Here is a 20,898-nt window from a genome sequence, read left to right as displayed (position 1 = left end):
AGTTTTATAGTATATTGGTATACATAAATCTCCTTTTTGGTTCTTGAGTTAAGAAGGGGGTGGTTCAATTAATAGACTATAACCTGCTATTTTGCTGAAAGTACAAAGTAATCACATCTGACCTAGAGCAACCAAAAAGCTAGTTTTTCCCTCATTTATTGTGGGCTATGCTTCAATTTGCGAATAACTCCAGAACGAGCAATTGACATAATAAAATTCTTAAAAACAAAATACCACCTCAAGAATGTTCCTTTTTGTGTTCCAGCTCTAATCAATAATAATTTTAGTGGTTCTTTTGCAAAATAACCACACAAAAAAACGAATAGATAAAGATGAGAGGTTAAAGAAATTATTTTTCAAATTGAGGAAGCCTTTGGAAACATAGGGAGATGTTATGAAATAAAACATGTATGGCTAGGTCATAGCATAGACCAACTAGGATTCTTTTAGGTACTAGGAGTATATTTATTTCTAGTTTGATATCTCTTTTATAAAATATTGTAATAGGATTAGGACTTTATTGACAATATCGAAGGGACAATGCAGATTATAGAGGATGGCATGCATACAGTGACGGAGCCAAAATTTTTATTAAGGGGTGACAAAATATATAACAGTAAACATTCCAGAAAATTAAGGGAAGGCAATACGTAATATACATACATATAAATTTATTTTTTACCTACCTATACAGTATATTTTCTCCGCAAAGGGGTGTCATACAAGGTGGCTCCGCCACTGCATGCATATTATAGATTTTTTGACAAAATCTGCGTAAATATGTATATCAGAAAGACTATGACCTAGCCATATTTGTTACTCCTATTTGAACTTCCATTTTTTTAAGGTGGTGATGTCTACTCGATTACTCCATTGGTATATGCTTCCTCCACAAGCATATAACTCTGTCCATTAAGACTCAGAAAGATACCGAAAATTTTGTCCCGCACAAGCCAAGTATTTGTATAACTCTGTCCACTAAGACTCAGCAAGATACCGGAAACTTTGTCCGGCACAAGCACAAATACTAGGCTCTATAATTTAAAAATAAGAATAGTATATGAAACATATCATTTGTCCTATTATTTGCCTAATTATGCTCATTAATTAACTATAGTTCAGTAATAAGAGCAGTTATCTTAAAACATATCATTTGTTTATTGCTTCCAGCTATTTGATGAGATTACACAGAAAGTAAGAGCTAAAAACATATGAGGATATGTTACTTCACTTTACTCAACACACTATTTAATCACTTTTAGAAGTACAAAGCTCTATGAATTCTTAATGAAAATCACACACAAAGCCAGGTATAGGTTCAAAACATTTCATCTGATTACTACTAACTCAAAAGAGAAAGGTCTTCCTTTGATCAAAACCTTCCATTTCCAAAAAAAGGATAAACTAAAGAATACAAAAACAAACCAAAGAAAGAATAAGACTTCCAAAATTTCTACCTTCATAACATAGTAAAACAAAGATTGAGAAATGACTTCAGCTTTTTCATGAAAAACTATAGAAACCTAGTAATAGCAGTTTTTTAAACCAAAAAAACTATACTATTTCCCTCAGCTTCCTCTCATGCTTTTTATATATCTTTATCCTCCATTGTCCTTGCAAGAGATTCCAAGAATTCTTTGACCTGTGCATCAATTCAATTTCCTGAGTTAAGATTACAATCACAGAAAAATTCAGGCATTTAACATCAAGAATGATTTCGCAACATACCTCTGAAGGATCTCTGAGAGAGAAGAAAGCATTGCTCTCTTTTGGGATAGTTGAAACAAGAATTCCATAACCTTGATATTTTCCCCTCAATGCCTGAAACAAAATATACTCATCAAATTAAGATATGAGACAAAATAACAATGTACATATTCAACTTAAGATTAGGAACAGAAAAAACAATGTATTCATACACAATGTCTGTGTATTACCTTGAATGCATCTTCGTCTGTTCTGTCATCTCCAATATATATCGGGAGCACGTCATTGCTGTTACTAAAACCTGCATGATTGCACATGAATTTAGTTAAGAAGCGCAGAATTCTGTAACTTAAAGGGCCCTCTGAGGACCCTGACTTCTCTAATTCTCCGTCCACTACCGACATAACATTACTTCGATCTCTTAGGGGTTTCGGAAAGGGATGAGGAGGAAAGGATCAATAAAAGCACAGGGAAGGAGCTACATACCCAGTGATTCTAGCAGGAATTCAACTGCTTTTCCTTTGTGCCAATCAATTACAGGGCGGAGCTCTAAAACCTATTCAGAAAAGAAAAGCACAGGGATAGCGATAATTATTTCATTACTATACTGTTGCAGTAGCAAGGAATTGAAATGGAGACTAGGTAGTTGCATCAAGTTACCTTCCGCCCATGAGTTAGCCGTAGCCGAGGGTAGTCTTTCAAGATATCATGGACATATTGTGCAACGACTGGCCAATTCTGCGGTCAAATGAAGATCATTAGATGTCTGTTCTTTTGTTAAGATAGGCAACTTCAATATCCAGTTGACATTATGAAACAGCAACAAGAAACGCTGGTACTCACATTTTCATCTACATTACGGTAATGTACAGAGGCACAAAACTTATGGTGCTCAACCTTTGCCCCCTTAATGTCTTTAGTTTTCTCGACAAGGGTTTTAAAAACCTGCAAAGTAGTCAAACAAGTTAAGTTCACATCTTAAATTACCTTTTTTTCTTTTCTGGATGAAACAAAGAGTCATCTACTGGTTTGAAATGCTTTTAGAGAAACCTTCTAAAGCACCTACCTCATCAATCATAGGTAAAAATTTACGAGCAGGCTGGAACAGATTAACTTCCTTGCCCTGCTCAAAAAAGTTTTGTAAAAGCAGTTAGGAAATTAGGAAAGTTAAGTCAGAAATTGAACTAGATAACAATGTTTACTAGGGAATGAATGAGGACAAAATCTGATAAAGCATCTAATGTAATACCTGCTGATCAGTAGATTTAATACACTTAGAATCGTTAGTAGACGGCATATTTTTGACTGGCAGCATGATGTCCATACCATGGCTACCGGCATAATAGAGTTCAGTTAGACCTACCAGCTCATAAACCTGAAACGATAAAGATCATTATACATCACTTCTGCAAATGAAGAGAGCTATAATATGTACATGGTATTAACATTAATAAAATCTAAATTACTAATTACCAAATAGTTACCTTATCACGTCTTCTTCCGCTGATGATAGCTGTTGGGAAATACTTTGCAACATTCCTGACAGCAGAGCGCATCTGCAGAATATATGATTCTTGCGTAAACATACACAGATAAGCATCTTAATTTCATATGAGAATTGGATTTACCTCATTGGACATAAAAGCACGGTCAGGATCATCAACAATCGGAGAAAGGGTCCCATCATAATCTAAGAAGATGACTATCTGTTTATTCCTTGCTTGCCTCATAATTTGCTGAAAGGAGTTGAGAGCTGATGGATACTTGATCTAGACAAAGAAAAGAGCTTTGATTATTATTATGCAAAGATAGAATTCATCGCATCCAAACAAATAGATCAGTGTGCTGTTGGTGAAAGTCTAACATACCGTCCAAGAAAGGTAAGTAACATCAGCGTCATCGGAAGAAACATCAATGTTTACTTCCTTCAGAATCTTCTTCCTAGGAGGTGAAGAAGACATCATAGAGTCAAGCCAACCATTGGATCGAACATCATCAAGCTTCGCTGGCTTCTTTCTAGGAATTGTTAGCACGCTAGTGGAGAATGAAGGACCAGATTGTGAGTAAGGCAACAAACTAGAATAAATCCCCAATCTGGACTTGTTCAATGGTGAAGGATCCGTAAGAACTGGAGAGGCTTTCGTCGAATTTAAGTCCATTGAAACAATATGAATTTGGGTGATTTTGACTTTGCGATTGACAGCTATGCAGTTGGAACTTCTTACTAGTGGATGTATAGGAGTGCCGAATCTTTTAACCAACCCTTTTGTCAATGAAAAACCACCTCTTCAAAGTTTTCTTATCACTACTGCTGGGAATAGAGTCCATTAAGTACGGGCTTCCTGCAATCTGGACAAGTCGGAAGTGTCAAAGGAGATTCTGAAATTGGTTGTCTGATTTAGACAATGACAGAAACCGATACCTCATCTCCTGAACCACACTGCATTTACACTAGAAACAGAACATTTTGGCTCGCACAATTTAGTCGAGTCTCACGTGTACCTGGGACAAATTACTTTTGCGTCAAAACAACATGGAGCAAACAAAGAAAAGGAAACATTTAATGTTAACAGGAGAAAATTTGATTTGAATCCTTACAGATTGATGTATTAAGTTGGATTTAAATGCATTTCCATTTGAAGAAAACAGTAGAACCAAAACAGATACAACACCTTTTTTCGCTCACTTACGACAATCCATTTCACCCTAAGTTTGGACAAAAGCCGTTTTACATTAAGATCAAAAGTTTTTTTTTTGGCAGAGAAGAGAATGAAAGCCAAAATAACAAGGACTCTTCTTTGGAATTTCTCAACAGGTAACAAATTCATCTTCCATAAATTTCTACAAAAAGGTAGTAAAAACAACCATGAGCAGAAAAGGCATACATTTGGCTAGAGGTGGACTAGTGGGGAGAAGTCAGGTGCGGGCGCACCAACTGCCTTTACCTCAAAAATGTATATGTAGTCGAAAATCATTAAAATACATCTCTTTATATTAAGTTTGCTTCAATTACCACCAAAGAGTAGTGCATAAAGTGGTATTCTACATCTGCTAACTTAAAATTCGATATCGACCTCCCGAATTAGCTTCTTGGTAACACAAACTCAGGATCCACAGTTTCCTCAGTTTCCTCTTGGAAGGATATATGACTACACATTAAAGGACCTACTGTTTCAGCCTAAGTTCTGGTGAATGTTAATATGGAAGAGGAACAGGTACATTACAACTTTTTAAGCTTACAGCTCACTCACACAACAAACAAAACTTTCCAACTCTCTCTTTGTACTCACTAAAAGGGACCAAAAGAAAACCACCAAATTTGTTCACTCTTTTCCAACAGCTAGAAGGTGGTGTTCATTTACTTTCCTGTCACCATTCCATTCAAACCATTGACTTCTAAGGAAAAGGGAAAAAAGAAAAAGTATAAAAATCACTATTTTTTGGTAAATCTTATGGGATGGACAGTCAAAACTTCAAAGGAGAATTGATATCAAGATAAATGCCAAGATATACAAAAGATGCATCAAGAAAACTAGATTTTGTCACACCATCGACTACATCTTGAACCCCTTCTATTTTCTATCTACCAATACAACCCGTGACGAAGCCAGAAATTTTTTCAAGGGTGTTCAAGTTTGAAATAAGTGAAAAAAATTTCCCGATAAAGGGTGTTTAGTATATGTTATGCACCTCTAAAACCTAGTATTTTATCTATATACACAGTGTATTTTTCGACGAAGGGTGATCAATTGACCACCATTCAAATAATGTGGCTTCGCCCCAGCCAACAACAACAAACAACAACCACCCAATGGATTCCCACAAGTGGGGTCCGCGGAGGGTAGGATATAAGCTCTTAACATTACCTGAGAGGACAAAGAGACCATTTCCGATAGACAGCTAATATCTTTTATCTACCAAAAGAGGCAAATAGTATGATCTGGCTTAATTATGAAGCCATCAGTAATTATCACTAAGCTTAAAGTTGTATCACATAGGAGTAGTAATACTTCTAGATGGAACTGAGATATAAGGCTGGTGTATTAAGTGAAAAGTTTATGGGCTACCAAACTTTTATTTTCTTTCATTTTTGCTTTTTTGTCATTGAAGCAGAAAAGAACAAAACCCTTTTTCAGCAATAGTACATCCCCCAAGTAATCAATGACAAGCTGAAAGACTTAACATCTCAACGTACCCTACATGATTTTTACCTTTTCCAACTAAAAGCTCAGATCTGAAAGCCAACCCAAAAGTTGAAAAAAAGAAAAAGATAACTATTGATTCAAGTAACGCCATTTTTGTACTTGCAATGATATGACTTCCCAACCTACATGTCAAGACAACCTACTTGAACCCTACCATGAAAAAAGGTGAAAAGGAAAGCTCTAATATAAGGAACTTATAGACTTAATTTAAGGTATTTTTTCTGAGCCTTAGTCCCAACAAATAACATCTCATGACACGATAAACTTAAAATCAGCAAGCAAGTGTAATTGAACCTCATAGTATAATAAAATTCTAGAAAGGAGAAAGGATTACTACAAACACAACTACTATGCCTTAGTCCCAAATAAGCTAGGTCGGCTATATGATTATCACTTCTCCATTTAAACTTAAATCATGGCACTATCATACCAAATAAAATAAAAGTGAAAAAAGGTTAAAAATATATTGTTAATAGTAATAATTATAATAACAATAATATTAGAAGTTCTCTAACCAGACTAAAACCTATTCCAACTAGTAGACATCACAATATATAGATCTTTTTATTTCATTGTGTACCATCTTTAACAAAGTCTACATTGATTATACAAAAATTTGTAGGTCTTTCAAAAAAAAGAAGAAAAAAAATAAAGATAAGAAAAATAACATGCAAAATAGTAGCCAAGAATTCTTAAGGATTGTCCATAAGTTGGCCTAAAAGATCCCCAACCGCCATGTTGACTTGAATCAAAATTTTAAAAAAAAATAATGAACAGTTAGTAAGTAATTTATACGAGGGCGTTAATAACTACATAAGGAATCAGCTGACTTTAAAAAAAATGTATGCTTATTGCTTAGTTCCATTTTCCGCGGGTAAACCACGAAAACTGATAATGACACATAATCAATACATTTCAACATCTTACAGCAACCGACAAAATAAAATAATTTAAATTACACGACAAAGCTAAATTAAGTACTTTTATTTGGTGCTGTCAAATCAATTATTAACCGATAAAAGCAACAACTAAATTTATGATTGTACAGGACTCACAAATCTAATCTGCAGAAAAGCCAGAAACACCTTTCATGGAGGTTTTAAAGATACTAAAAGAAAAGAAAATTACAGAAAGGACCAAACTTTTTAGCTCATAAATGATTCTTTGCAGAAAACCCAAAACAAAAAATGGCCAAAGTTTACACCTTTTGCATGTCCCACAATGGAAAAGAACCATAGAATTAAAATGGGTATCCATAAGAATTTCCCAAAAATAGATAAAATTCCAACAGCATTGCATGAGGAGGAAAAAAAGGGCAATCTTGAATCAACAAAAAACAAGCTAAAATGCCATAAAAATACCTGTCTGAGAATTTATATCTTAGACCTTAGAACCAATCTTGAAAATCCAATTCAAAAGCCTAAAAGAATTGTACACAAAACACATCACATCAGATTCAAAGATGAAATGAAGAAAAGGAGTAAAGGCAAATAATGGAGGAGAAAAGAAAAAAAGAATAATCTACCTTTGGGAAAAAAACGGCAGGTGGAGAAAATAAAAAAAGAAAACCCTAAAAATGGAGGAGGAAATGTAACGGAATATAAAGAGAGAGAAAAATGAAGGGAAAAAGAGAGAATTGGAGGTGGAGAAACCTAAGTTTATATAGAGTTTGATAGCCCCAAAAAGACGTGCCAAACAAGGAAACCTCTTCCTTCGGTTGTTGAATCAGGAAACACAAATTAATTAATTAATTAATTACCATTATAGCATTATTAGGCTGCTAACATTTACTCTCTTTTCTCGCCAATTTTTACTCGTACTCCGACCACTAACACTCACTATATTTCTAAGAGCCAAATCTCCTTATTCTAAGTTACCTCAATAGTATATGATTTGATGAATTAGTCCTCTAAGTTTTACCTTTTTCTTTGGAGTATATTCTTTATATTCCACCCTTTTATGTTTTGAAGGGGAAAATTACTGTCCAGGTACAATGAATATAGTTGTTTGTTGAGCAGTTGAATTGTGAAAGTTGTGCCTATTTTTGTATGAATGACGAAGATTAATTTTTGTTTGACGTCTATCGTTTCGAGATATATATACAGCTGTTTGTTAGAGAGTTGAGTCATAAATATGCAGCTTGAACTTTCTTTTATTAAACGAGTTACTTCTGTTCAAATTTTACCACATAAAGATAATGATATAGTTGCCCGTTGAAAATTATCAAATCTCGGATCTCTGATTGAACTTTACAATAAGTAAATTTATAAAATGCCCAAAATAAAAAAAATAAAGATTATTGGACACCTTAACATTTACTATTAATAGTTATGTTGCACGTGCATTGCACGCACATGCCATGTCGATCATTACAGATTTGGTATCCAAAAATAAATAAGATTAAAGTTTTTTTTTTTTGGGTTCTAAAACAGTTATTAATGTATGCACAAAAGTTAGTCAACGTAATTGTATATCTATATAACATCTGGTGAAATTAATTTTATCTCCTCGTATTCTTTACTACACTATCAACTGTACCTAGATATATTTCACCAATGAAGTTATGAATACTGTTGTTTAATTTGTTGAACTGATGAGTTGTAGAGGGGTATGCTTAATTGTTTGTTTGACTTCATTCTAAAGATTGATTAATATTGTTGGAGAGTTGAGTTGTGGAAGTTGTGCTTAAATTTTTTTTTTTATTAACATGAGTTTATCGTGCAAAACAAGTGAATGGCGGTCGTTTATTTGAAGGTTGAGTTCCAAAAATTGTGCTTAACTTTTCCTTAAGACGACATAATTTTTTTTTGAAGTTTGCCTTTCATAGATAATGAATGTCGTTGTTCATATTCATTAGAGGATTAAGTTGAATGGTGATTAATTTTCGCGTTGATTAGAACTCTTTAATTAATTTATCCCCGAACTTTACCAACTAAATATAGAGATGATGATTTAATTAGAGGACGAGTTATGTACGTTGTAACAATTATTGTGTTAATTAATGATTTAATGTTTCTAAGAATTTTACCGTATAAGTATTATAAGTTGTTCGTTGGATGATTGAGTTGTGAATGCTGTTGTGAGAATTCTTCTTAAGTTTTGGTTTGACTAAGATTTTATTTTCATTTGAAATATACCTTCTAGAGATAAAATAAAAGTTGTTTCATGTTGGTGATTTGAGTTGCGTAATTCATAATTATTTCCTTTTACCAAGTCCGTCGACTATTACACAACAGCATTAGAGCAGTCAATATGGGCTTGGCCGTTGGGCCAGCCCAACCCAGCCGGTGATTTAGCAGGGTTGGGCTAGAATTTTTGGAGCCCGTTTAAAATTGAGGCTTTTAAGCCCGGCCCGAATAAGCCCGTGCCCGTGAGGCTTGACTGAGGCTGGGCCGGGCCGTCCCGTGGGCCTAATAAAATATTTATTTAAAATATATAAAAAATAAAAAGTATACTGCCTTTAGAGATGAAAAGTCAGAATTGGATCTTTACTAAGGGGAATCAAAACTTATCTTGAGAAGTTTCAAGAGATGGATGTTATCATGTATTGGAAGAACCATTCTAGAAAATATCTCGATCTTTCAATGATGGTGCGTGATGTACTTAGTATTCATATTACCATTGTAGCATCGGAATCAACATTTAGCATTGGTGGCGTGTTCTTACAAAGTACAGAAGTTGCATTTATTATGAAAATGTCCAAACACTTGTTACTACTCGAAATTGGCTGCACGGTTTTCCCAAACTCAAACTGGTAATATTATTTTTATGTGAATTTAAATATTATTAATTTTTTTAAAATTTAATTATTTTTAATATTAACTAATTAATATTGCAAATGAATTGTAGATGAAAGTGAAGATGTTAAGACAACCTTGTCACAAGCAGATTCAAATGTGTTTAATGAAGATAATGTGTTGGATATCTCATAAGCATCATGAACGTTCTTTTGAATAGTTTGTTTTAAGTTTTGACTTTCAGTGAATGAAATAGTCTTGTCTTTTACTTTTTTTAGTGTTTGTCGTGATATATTGGAACAATATAAAAAGTTAGTAAGTTTTGCAAATTTTTTCCAATAAGATTTTTTTTTAACTTTTAAATAATTATCTTTTTTTAGATCAGAACTTAAAGAAAAAATATAAAATTATATTTTTAAAAATGATGGGCCGGCCCGTGGGGGCCCGCGGCTCACATAGGGCTGGGGTGGACTGACAAGTGTAAGGCATCAAAATGGTGGGCTAGCCCAGCCCAGCCCGTCAATTGCTAAAGCCCACGTGGGCTGGGCTGGGCTGGGCTAGCCCGGCCCGGCCTATATTGACAGCTCTAAACAACATATTGTGAAAGTCTTATTGGAAAGTCGTAATTAAGAGCCATTAAAATTCAAACTCAAAAATTTGTGTCAATTATAGTTTAATAAAAATGTTAAATTTGACTTCGAATAGCTTATCGCAATTCTCAGATCTCGCAGTTCTAATGAATTTTCAAGGTTCTAATACTTTTGATTGATATTAATATATAGCTCTAATACCATAAAATCATAAAGTACAGACGATAATAGTATTTTTATTGTTTTGAATGTCATTATGTCAATGTCGACAGTCACTGTTATTACTAATTGTATTACTATTATTAATAATGTCTATGGAAAGGTATGGTAAATCTTAATGGTTTTTAGATGAAGACTAATAGGGTAGAGACTGGAAGAAAAATATACAACAATGAGTCATCCGAGAAAAAGTAACATTAAACTCATTTTCTTTGTAACTTCCTAATATTAATAATTCTAATCTAACGTATTCATACATGACTTTAATCCAACAAATAGAAAACTATCATAGTACCATTACATCATTTGGGCAAAACAGAAAGAAAAGAAGAAAGATGAGAAGCATAAGTTCAGGGTTCTTTTTCTTTTCTAGAAGACATAGCTAAATAATTTTAAAGAAATAGTAATTATAATGTAATTATGTTATGACACATAAATGGAGGGAAGGAAAAAATATAATACGTGAAAACGTATACGTCAATACATACGCAATTGTTACGTCGACATACGATTTGATCACACAACAGCGTGTAGTGTCGGGCCGAATGCGCGGGCTGTACCACGTGGATTACCGTCAACGACACGTGGCTGTGCCACGCTTCTATATGACACGTGGATGTTGATGATGTGGCGCGCTGTTGGATTCCACTTTTTTTTATAATTATTTCTCAGCTTTTGGCCTCATCCTCCTAAAAACAAAAAAGTCATGCTCCTTTTATTTTAGCTCTCTCTATCCCTGATTCTCACGTGTCAACCAGATCTAATTTGATTTTATTTTTTCGTAAGATTCAAGTTGATCTTGTGGTTTAATTTTCTTGATTAAACTTGAAATATAATTTACCTTTTAGCATGTATCTTAATAATGCATCTATCTCTAAAAATAAAAATAAAAATTTGATCTTCGACCATTTAAGATTAGCAGAATAGTATATTTGATCAACTCTTATGTCTTTTGATTCCATGATTTATAACAAGGAGTAATAATTTTGACTATTGAATGTATTTTTAAAAAATAATGTTGCAAAAATGTAAGAAGTCATTTTTTCCCGAATTTATAGTATTCTCGTCCTACATCATTAACCTCCAATTACAAGACAGTTTGGTGTACGAAACATTTCACATTTTCACAAAAGCCAGAGAAGGGTCGCACCTCGAGAATGTGACGGAGACAGCCTACTCGAATGCAAGCATTAATAGCTGATTTCATAATTCCAATTCGTAATTTATAGGTCATACGAGGACAATTTCACCGGTGACTTATATTCTCAATCCCCAATTATTTTCTTAAATTCTTTATCTTCAAGATACATTTGTTTCAACTTCAACCGAAAATGCCTAGGAGCCTATTAAATATAGCTAGGGTTTTAAGGAGAAAGGTGGATATGGGGCCCGATAGAAAACCAGCGGGTTTCTCGAAAATCACGTGGAATCTTCTATATATAGTTACAAAGAAGGTTGTATTAACCGCGAATGCTTGACTTGCGGGGAGCAATACCCGCATGATTATGAATATTTACTATACTCGCCACATACGCCGTTTATTTTGTTTACTTTTCCCATGCAAAAGTCAAAAAACGTTAGCAACGAGGAGTATTTAAATACAATAAATTTCTAGATCAGGTACTCCCTCTCCGGTCCAAAATAAGTGATTTTTTGGATGTTTTTACATATTAAGAAATCTATCTGTTAGCATTAATTAGTAATGGAATTGACCATATTAACCTTTACTATCTCACATAAACACTCTTAACACATATTCCAACACTATTTACTCCAAGGACAATATAGGAAAAAAGTAATTAATTTATTCTTGAAAATTGAAAAAATTACTTATTTTGGACCACAAGAAAAAGGCCAAAAAATTACTTATTTTGAACCGGAGGGAGTAATTGTTATAGAGTTTGGATTCTATAAACTATTTTTTTTTGGGTACACATGATTCCATCATTTTCAGTTACTCATTAACTACAGTTCTTATTTTATCAATTTTCTGTTTCTCATATGATCTAAGTTCGTAAGCGATAGAGGTAGATCCGAAATTTCAAGAATATGGATGTACGATTACAACGAGGTGAATCCAAAATTTATTTTTGACGGGCTCAACTTTTAAGTTCTTAACATGAATCCATTGCCATTTAAAAATTATAGGTTAAAATAAAGATTTTCCTTGCAATTTTAGTGACTTTATCATACATACCTATACTCCATACAAAAAATACTTGGATCATTGAACATGTTGATTATATGGTACATACTCCACTGCTATTACCTTTAATATAGATATAGGTATAATTATATAATATTTTGTGATGACAAAAGGAGAACAAGGAGTGTTAGATTTGGAGATTTTGTAATACTTATGCTCTATTTGTATAGTATATTTTTCAGTGAAAAAGGTTCAGTAAAATTTTCTTTCACCAAGCTAGTTCTGATCGTACCTGCTTCCTCTCATCAACACACACCTAACAAGGATGGAGTAGAATGGAAGAAATATTATTCATATTTTAGATTTGAACCCTTTATCTCCACAATTTTAATCTACTCGCAGTACTCTCAAGTAAAATGGCTTATTCATGATTTATACACTATGAGTTTTCTTGTAATTACTATAAATTACGAAATGTATATCTAATTATATCGATAGTGACTCTATATAATTAGTCCAAGAAAATCTTAGTTTTGCCAAAACCAACCGTGTTGGATCCAACCTTATAAAGAAGGTCTTCTTCCCATTGTTTGTTGCATAAACTAGGTCCTAAGATGTGAAAGGTAGACTCAGAATTCAAACATAACCACTAATTCAATTCATTACCACAAGAGCCAACCCGATACAAGTAAATAAAAAACTTAGGATTCCCAAAAATAGTACGGTTTTTTCAATCTTCAAACTTCAAAGCCCACCCAAATGACTTTTTTCAACTCTGAAGATCAATGGCATAGAATCTTACCCCATGAGAGGAACCTAGTAACTTATTCTATAATATTTCATTGGTCGGAATTGATCCAGACATGCCAGAAAAAGAGTTTAGTGTATAGTATGTCTTTCCAGTTTCCAAAATGGTGGCCAAAAAGCCATTACCAATACATTTTTTTTTGTCGGGGTGGGGGGGGGGGTGGGGTGGTTAGGGGGGGTCCCCACCATGTATAGTAGTTAGTAACATAATATAGATGGTACAACAAAATTCTATTAGGGATGGTGGCCAAAAAGCCATTACCAATTCATTTTCCTTTTTGGAGGGGGGGGGGGGGGGGTTTCCCACCATATATAGTACTCCACTTAGTAACATAATATAGATGGTACAACAAAATTCTATTAGAAAAGGATAAATAGATATAAAACTAGTAACTTTACAGTAAGTTGGAGATTAATAAAAAGGTACGCATGATTATGAACAGTTACAAACTATTTGGTATATTTGATTTGGTTTAATTGGTTCTTGGACCACCGCTTTAGGCACTAAGCAACATACAACTTTTTATTATTTTGCTACCACTTGTCTAATCGTTCAAATTACCTTTTTTTGACTTCTCGACTATAACCATGACTTTGCATTATCAATGTGCATTACAAAATTGTTGTCATGTGGTATATGGCTTCAATAATTATTTCATTCTTAGCAAATAAATATAATAAAATTGACGCTCTACAAATTTAAATTAAAGTGTCAGAAACTTAAACTCAACTGGTTAAAAGACGAGTGAGGGTATGCTTTAGCGAGCACCTCCACCGCCATCATATATGTTAGTGAATTTTGTGTCATATGGAAAGTAAGCGTGACCGCAGTTGATCCTACTAGAATTAAGCAGTCGGGTGAATAAAATATCTCGTCTTTACGTAAGGTCCGGAGAAGGGCAACACTCCAAAATAATGTAATGTAGACAGCGTACCTTTTATGCAGGATCAAGGGAAGAGCAACCCCCCAAAAGGATGTGATATAGGTAATTACCGACCAAGGTTTATCGATATGTTAAAACGACCATCTAAAAAATTTAAAATATTTACCGACCAACTTTGGTCGGAAACATATTTTCATAATTTAATTTTACCGACCAAAGTTGGTCGGTGTATTTAAATTATGTTTTTTTATTAATTATTAAATTTAAAAAATTACCGACCAAAGTTGGTCGGTAAATGAAAATATATATTTTTAAAAAATTAAAATTTAACAATACCGACCAAAGTTGGTCAGTAATGTTGAATTCTGGGAATTCCTTGTTCATTAACCGACCAACTTTGATCGGTAATTGTAAATTTTTTTTTTTAATGATTACCGACCAACTTTGGTCGGTAATTTGCAGAAAAATATTTTTTTATATTAGAAACCGACCAACTTTGGTCGGTTTTCTGGGTTTTAAATTTAGCATAAAATGCCTGTTTTGGAAGCTACACTACCTGCCAGCATACCAATACACCTAATAGCAACATAAAACAACAACAACAACAACAACAACAACAACAACAACACAACAACAACACAACAACAATTAATAAATACATTAAAACTAACAAATTAAAGTTCAATTGGACATAAAAATCCAAAACCAAGTTAAAATTTATTACAACTAGTTCAAAACGGGTTCTATTTGTCTAGTTCAAAGTATATAAAAGTCAAGGAGTGTTTTTTACAACATCATCATCACCGTCTGATGAACTTTCAACAAGACGATATAGGGAAGGATCTTGTGGAGGACGGGAAAAACGATCACGGGGAGGACAGGAGGAACGATGTCACGATCCGGATTTCCCACCATCGAGGATCGTGATGGCGCCTACTCGTAGAAGATAGGCAAGCCACACATCTAGAATCCATAAATGCTTTTGTTTAAAATCCATTTCTACCAATTTGATTAAAAGAAAATAAATAATTAAGCAACAACGGAATTTGTAATTTAGCGGAAGACTTAAATGATATAAACCAAATGATAAGGAAAAATCCACATGTGCCTCTACCCAGAATTGGTGTCACAACATTCACGGACTACTAAGATTTACTACATACAACCGTTTGAAAGAAAGTAACACTGTCTGTCTCGAATAAAAGAGATAACAGATCATAAACAAAAAATAGAGGAGACGCCGGGCCTGCGGACGCCTGCAAGGCTACCTCGGTGTCTCAGTGAACTGAAGGCTGGCTCCCGAGCTACTACGGTTGTCCGGGACCTGAATCTGTACAAAAGAGCACAGAGTGTAGTATCAGCACAACCGACCCCATGTGCTGGTAAGTGCCTAGCCTAACCTCGGCGAGGTAGTGACGAGGCTAGGACCAGACTATCAAATAAACCTGTGCAGTTATATAAAATACAGCGGAAAATAAAGCAGGTATAAGCAAGTAAGGATGGGAGGGGGAACATGCTTCGGGGGATAACAGGAAAAAAAAAGAATATCAAGAGAATAATAAAGAACATCAATAATTTAACTCTAACACGGATAAGGGAAATAAAAGCAGGTTTCACTGTCAGTACATATCTCGTTGCAGGCGTGCAACCCGCTCCCATTTAATTACATCTCGTGGTAGGCGTACCACCCGCTCCCATTTTATTATATCTCGTGGTAGGCGTACCACCCGCTCCCATTTTATTATATCTCGTGGTAAGCGTACCACCCGCTCCCATTTTATTATATTGTTTCGGCGTGCAACCCGATCCATATATATAATGGTGTTGCGGCGTGCAACCCGATCCATATATATAATGTTGTTGCGGCGTGCAACCCGATCCATATATATAATGTTGTTGCGGCGTGCAACCCGATCCATATATATAATGTTGTTGCGGCGTGCAACCCGATCCATATATATAATGTTGTTGCGGCGTGCAACCCGATCCATATATAATATTTACAATTATAACAAGAGTCCCGACAAGGGATCAAAAAGTCTACACTATCCCGGCAAGGGAAAGAGAAGCAGCTATAACCAAACTTGTTACAGCACTTATCTACCTCAGCCATACCCAAACTTGTTACAACACCTAACTACCTCAGCTATACCCAAACTTGTTACAATACCTAACTACCTCAGCTATACCCAAACTTGTTATAACACCTAACTGCCTCAGCTATACCCAAACTTGTTACAATACCTAACTGCCTCAGCTATACCCAAACTTGTTACAACACCTAACTACCTCAGCTATAACCATAATCCTTACCTAACACAAAGAATCATCAACCTAAGTATCCGTAATATCAATTAAGAACACAATACAAGGGAACCACAACTCAACAATAGCCCAACAAGGGGGCATCATAATGATCTCTTCTCTTTCTCAGTTTTAGTTCACAATCCACCTCATCACTCGAGCCACTGCTCTAGAGGTTCAATTATCACTTATACTTTCACAATTCGTTATACAACTGGAGCCAACGTTCCTCAACGTTCATAGGTCACAATTCTTTTCATAACTTTACACAACAAATAGAAATTTGCACCAAGGCATGAATAATACAACGAAATCATGGAAATCACAATATAAGACTCACGGTCATGCTCGACACCGACGTATAGATACTCGTCACCATGCCTATACATCGTACTCAACAAGAAACAAATAGCAAATAGGACGCAACTCATAATCCCTCAAGATAAGGTTAGACCAAACACTTACCTCGATGCCTTGAACTCAACTCAAGCCTCAACTATAGCTTTACCTCGTGATTCCACCTCCAATCCGCTCGAATCTAGTCAGAAGTCACTTAATTACTTTAATAAACACTAAATGAATCAATTTGAATGCATAAAAATGAATTTCCCAAAGTTTTTCCCAAAAATTTCCAAAACACCCCCGGGCCCACGTGGTCAAAACCCGAGGTTCGAACCAAAACTTGATTACCCATTCCCCCATGAACTCAGATATATAAGTTATTCTGGAATCGGACCTCAAATTGAGGTCCAAAACCCCCAAATTTTGAAACCCTAGTTCTACCCTAAATTCCCAAGTTCCCCCATTAAAACCTTTGTTTTGAAGTTGGAATTATGTTTAAAGATGTTAAGAAGCAAAGAAAAATAAGTTAGAAATCACTTACCAATCGTTTTGAAGGAGAAGGATCGTTTGGAAAATCGCCTCTTATGTTTTGGGTTTTGAAAAAGTGTAAAATGACTGAAAATCTCAGATTTATATACTTTGCTGAAGGACTGGCGCGGACCGCGCAAAAATGCCCCGCGGCCGCGCCGAGGAAGGGAGGGAAAACAACTCTCTAAACCTACCCAGGCGGACCGCACGATTTTGGTGCACGGCCGCGCTGGCGTCTTGCACCTCGGGCCTTCTCTGAATCTCCCAGCGCGGACCGAACGAACTTGGTGCGCGGCCGCGCTGGTCAAACCAAGGCTGAGGACCCCTCTGAATCTGGCCACGCGGACCGCGCGGACTGCACCCCGCGGACCGCGCGGAAATGACCACGGCTGCGCTGGGGCCTGCAACACTGCAACATCTGATACTTTAAGCCTAAGGCCTCCCAGGACCTACTCAAAACTCACCCGAGCCCTCGGGGCTCCAACCCAAGCATACACACTAACTCAATAACATCCTACGAACTCATCCGTGCGATCCAATCGCCAAAACAACATCGTAATCATCAAATTAGGCCTCAAGACCCATGATTTCCTTCCAATTTTCATAAGACATCAAGTTTAGAGTTTTTAGTCCAAAACACGTCAAACGACGTCCAAATCTAACCAAACTTTACAGCAATTGCTTAAATCATATTTAAGACTTGTGTCGGGCGTCGGAACCAAAATACGAGCCCAACAGCACAGTCTTCTAAACAAATAACACTTTCAAATTCTTTAATTATTTTCAGAAAACAATTTCACACAATAATTCATTTCTCGGACTTAGGACCTCGAAATCTGATTCCGGGCACACACCCAAGTCCCAAAATTTCCTACGGACCCTCCGGGACCGTCGAATCACGAGTCCGGGTCCGTTTTTCCAAAACGTTGACCACAGTCAAACTCAATCAATTTAAACATCAAATTTATTATATTTTTTTTTCTCACAAATTCATATTTAAACGTTCCGGCTTCGCGCCCGGACTGCGCACACAAACTCGAGGCAACCCCAAATGAGGTTTTTTTTCGCGGCCTCAGAAGTACAAAGGGAGTAGGAATACAGGTGATGACCCTTCGGGTCATCACAAACGATCACGTGCAGGTCGAGCCTCTGGCAATGACTCACGAGACCGGAGCAACGGAAAAGCTCCAGTAGATAGGAGAGTTCTGATTTGAGCTTGCATGCCAAGAAATTGAGCATCTCTAACCCTTTCTCTTTCCTTGGCCGCTTCTATCTCGGATGTGAGCTTTGTCACAGTCTCTCGCATAGCGGAGAGGCTCTCCCTATTAAGTTGCTCGCCTTGCGAGGAAGTCCCTATTCCTTGCATTCTACACTTATAGCGTTGGAACTTTTTAGTATGAAGCCCGTATACCTTCCCCTATTTTGGACCGCCAACAGACTACATCCATATTCTTTCAGCATCCTCGTCCGAAGGTTGGGTTGGCTCGCCCGATTCACCAGCTGGCTGAGTGCGGATGATTCCTCCACGTTAGTTTGGTAGCGACCCTATACGAAAATTTAAATTAAATTAGTATTTCAAAATTTATATAAAAGTAAATTAAAATACTAAAAGAAAAGTGAAAGCTTACATATACAGTCGAGGCCCGGTCCTCGGCCCAACTTTCTTGATCCGTCTCTTTCTTCTTCTTTACAATATGCGTCTCCTTGAATAGCTCATCATGGTTCATTGGACGCCCCAACTTCTTTTCCTGAAAACCAATTAATTTAGTTAATAAACAGAATAGATATACTTTAAAAATTAAAATAATTTAAGCAATTACGTACCAATCTTCTTTTTATTGTCCCTAGGCTGATCGCACCTCCAGTGTGCAAGGAGCCTCCCTTCTCAGATACACGAGCTTTCTTTCCTTTTTCGCTCTTCTCTAAGAACTTTGCGGTAAGCCATTGCCTTTGCAAATCATCCCATAAATTTTGAAGTTACCAGTCAGGCTTCTTGTTCTTCTTTCTAGCATCGGAGAAAGCATCCGACAATCGCTTGCGAGCTTTATGATGAAAATTTACAGTCACTTCCGCGCTATAGCGGTGTCCCCATACACACTTGCTCTGTATTTCAAAAGTTAATTATAATATGGAAATATCATAAATATAAATTATTAAACAACTTAAAAGAATATTTATACCTTAAATTGATTGAAAATTTGCTCCTTCAACGAGAATGGGAAATCAATCCAAGTCGCATAAGGGCCATCATAAAGCTTTCTGATGGCTTTGGTGATTATCCTCGTAGTCTTATTACTCGGGATGAACCTGCAATTTAACAATAAAAATACATTAATATCTTAGTAAAATTATTACAAAACAATAAATACAAAAATAACAAATAACTCTTACCCATCACCCTCAGGGACTATGATGATCCCGCGATATTGATCATAATGCACTTCCTCGTCACCCTCATCATCATCGTCCGAAGCATGAGTATCAGAGGCATGTGTTGACGGTGTAGGGGGTCAGAGCTACTACCTCGCAGGCGAAGGCCTGAAATAGACGGAGTCGATGATGAAGATGGCTGCGATCCCTGTGGCTGCGACATATCTGGATGGACCCCAAGTGGCTGTGATACTGATGGTTGTGACCCGAGTGGTTGTGACTTGAGTGGCTGTGACATGGATGGATGCGATCCATGTGGCTGTGATATGTAGTGATGTGATATAGATGGCTGCGATCTACGTGGTCGTGAGGCAGTTGGACTGTATGTCGGACGTATAGTCCTATAGCCCTGTGATGACATACCTGGTGTCTGGATGAAGGTGTAGGGCTCGTGATGCTGTGGCAGCTCAGTATAGTCGTGGGGTAGAGGATAAGACATAGGCATCTCTGTAGAGGGTGGAAAAGAGGGAGTATTATTGTCTACCCTCCTCTTTCCCTTCCTAGCCTTTTCTCGACCCCGAGAACCAGTAGGGTCATTGTTACCTTGCCTGCCATCTGCATAATATAATACATATTTAGATTGAAACATATAAGAAACTAGCTATAAAACAAGAGTGCTTTAAAAAACCAACTTTTTAAAGCTCATCAACGTATTGTTCCTCGTCTGAGAATTCTTCGTCCTCACTTGTTTGAGCTTCATCAGTTGATTCTCCATCCTCATTTTCTATAATTGTTACTTCATTTATATCAACTTCTTCCAATATGCGTTCAGGATGTTCCAAATTATTTTCTAACTGATCGTCCACTATTTGGTGAACACTGGAGATATCGTTTTGATATGCAACATCTAACACATTCTCGACTTCCACCCTACCTACAGGATTAGTTTTTATTACAACCCACCAATCGGACTTGTTCCGCCGCAATGGATAAGGAGCATAATACACTTGCCTAACATTATCTGCAATTATGAAAGGATCATAGCGATCATACTCCCTC

At 36.1% G+C, this 20,898-nt stretch overlaps 1 protein-coding gene across 3 annotated transcripts; it reads right to left on the bottom strand.

Annotated features, from left to right (window-relative positions):
* On the bottom strand, nucleotides 1,314-7,549 carry LOC109231209 (probable trehalose-phosphate phosphatase F). Of its 3 annotated transcripts, XM_019396793.1 has the most exons (14): nucleotides 7,438-7,549; nucleotides 7,274-7,332; nucleotides 4,130-4,209; nucleotides 3,576-4,056; nucleotides 3,336-3,476; nucleotides 3,192-3,263; nucleotides 2,957-3,082; nucleotides 2,774-2,830; nucleotides 2,551-2,652; nucleotides 2,368-2,445; nucleotides 2,194-2,263; nucleotides 1,938-2,008; nucleotides 1,729-1,821; nucleotides 1,314-1,642 (listed from the first exon to the last, which is right to left on the bottom strand). In XM_019396793.1, the coding sequence occupies exons 4-14, from the start codon at nucleotides 3,864-3,866 to the stop codon at nucleotides 1,589-1,591; spliced, it is 1,155 nt and encodes a 384-aa protein (XP_019252338.1). In that variant the 5' UTR covers nucleotides 3,867-4,056; nucleotides 4,130-4,209; nucleotides 7,274-7,332; nucleotides 7,438-7,549; the 3' UTR covers nucleotides 1,314-1,588. The 3 variants fall into 3 exon arrangements, with proteins under 3 accessions (XP_019252338.1, XP_019252339.1, XP_019252340.1); XM_019396794.1 differs by having other exon boundaries at nucleotides 3,576-4,209; XM_019396795.1 differs by lacking the exons at nucleotides 7,274-7,332; nucleotides 7,438-7,549 and adding an exon at nucleotides 5,574-5,709.

This window comes from Nicotiana attenuata, chromosome 8, assembly GCF_001879085.1.
Source record: "Nicotiana attenuata strain UT chromosome 8, NIATTr2, whole genome shotgun sequence".
In the NCBI taxonomy this organism is placed as follows: Eukaryota; Viridiplantae; Streptophyta; class Magnoliopsida; order Solanales; family Solanaceae; genus Nicotiana; species Nicotiana attenuata.
This window is presented reverse-complemented; position numbering and strand designations above follow the sequence as displayed.

Coding starts and splice junctions, on each gene's coding strand:
- LOC109231209 (XM_019396794.1), bottom strand. CDS start 3,866: ATGGACTTAAATTCGACGAAAGCCTCTCCAGTTCTTACGGATCCTTCA. Junction 3,477..3,575: donor TTACTTACCTTTCTTGGACG/GTATGTTAGACT, acceptor TTCTTTGTCTAG/ATCAAGTATCCATCAGCTCT. Junction 2,653..2,773: donor TTTTACCTATGATTGATGAG/GTAGGTGCTTTA, acceptor ACTACTTTGCAG/GTTTTTAAAACCCTTGTCGA.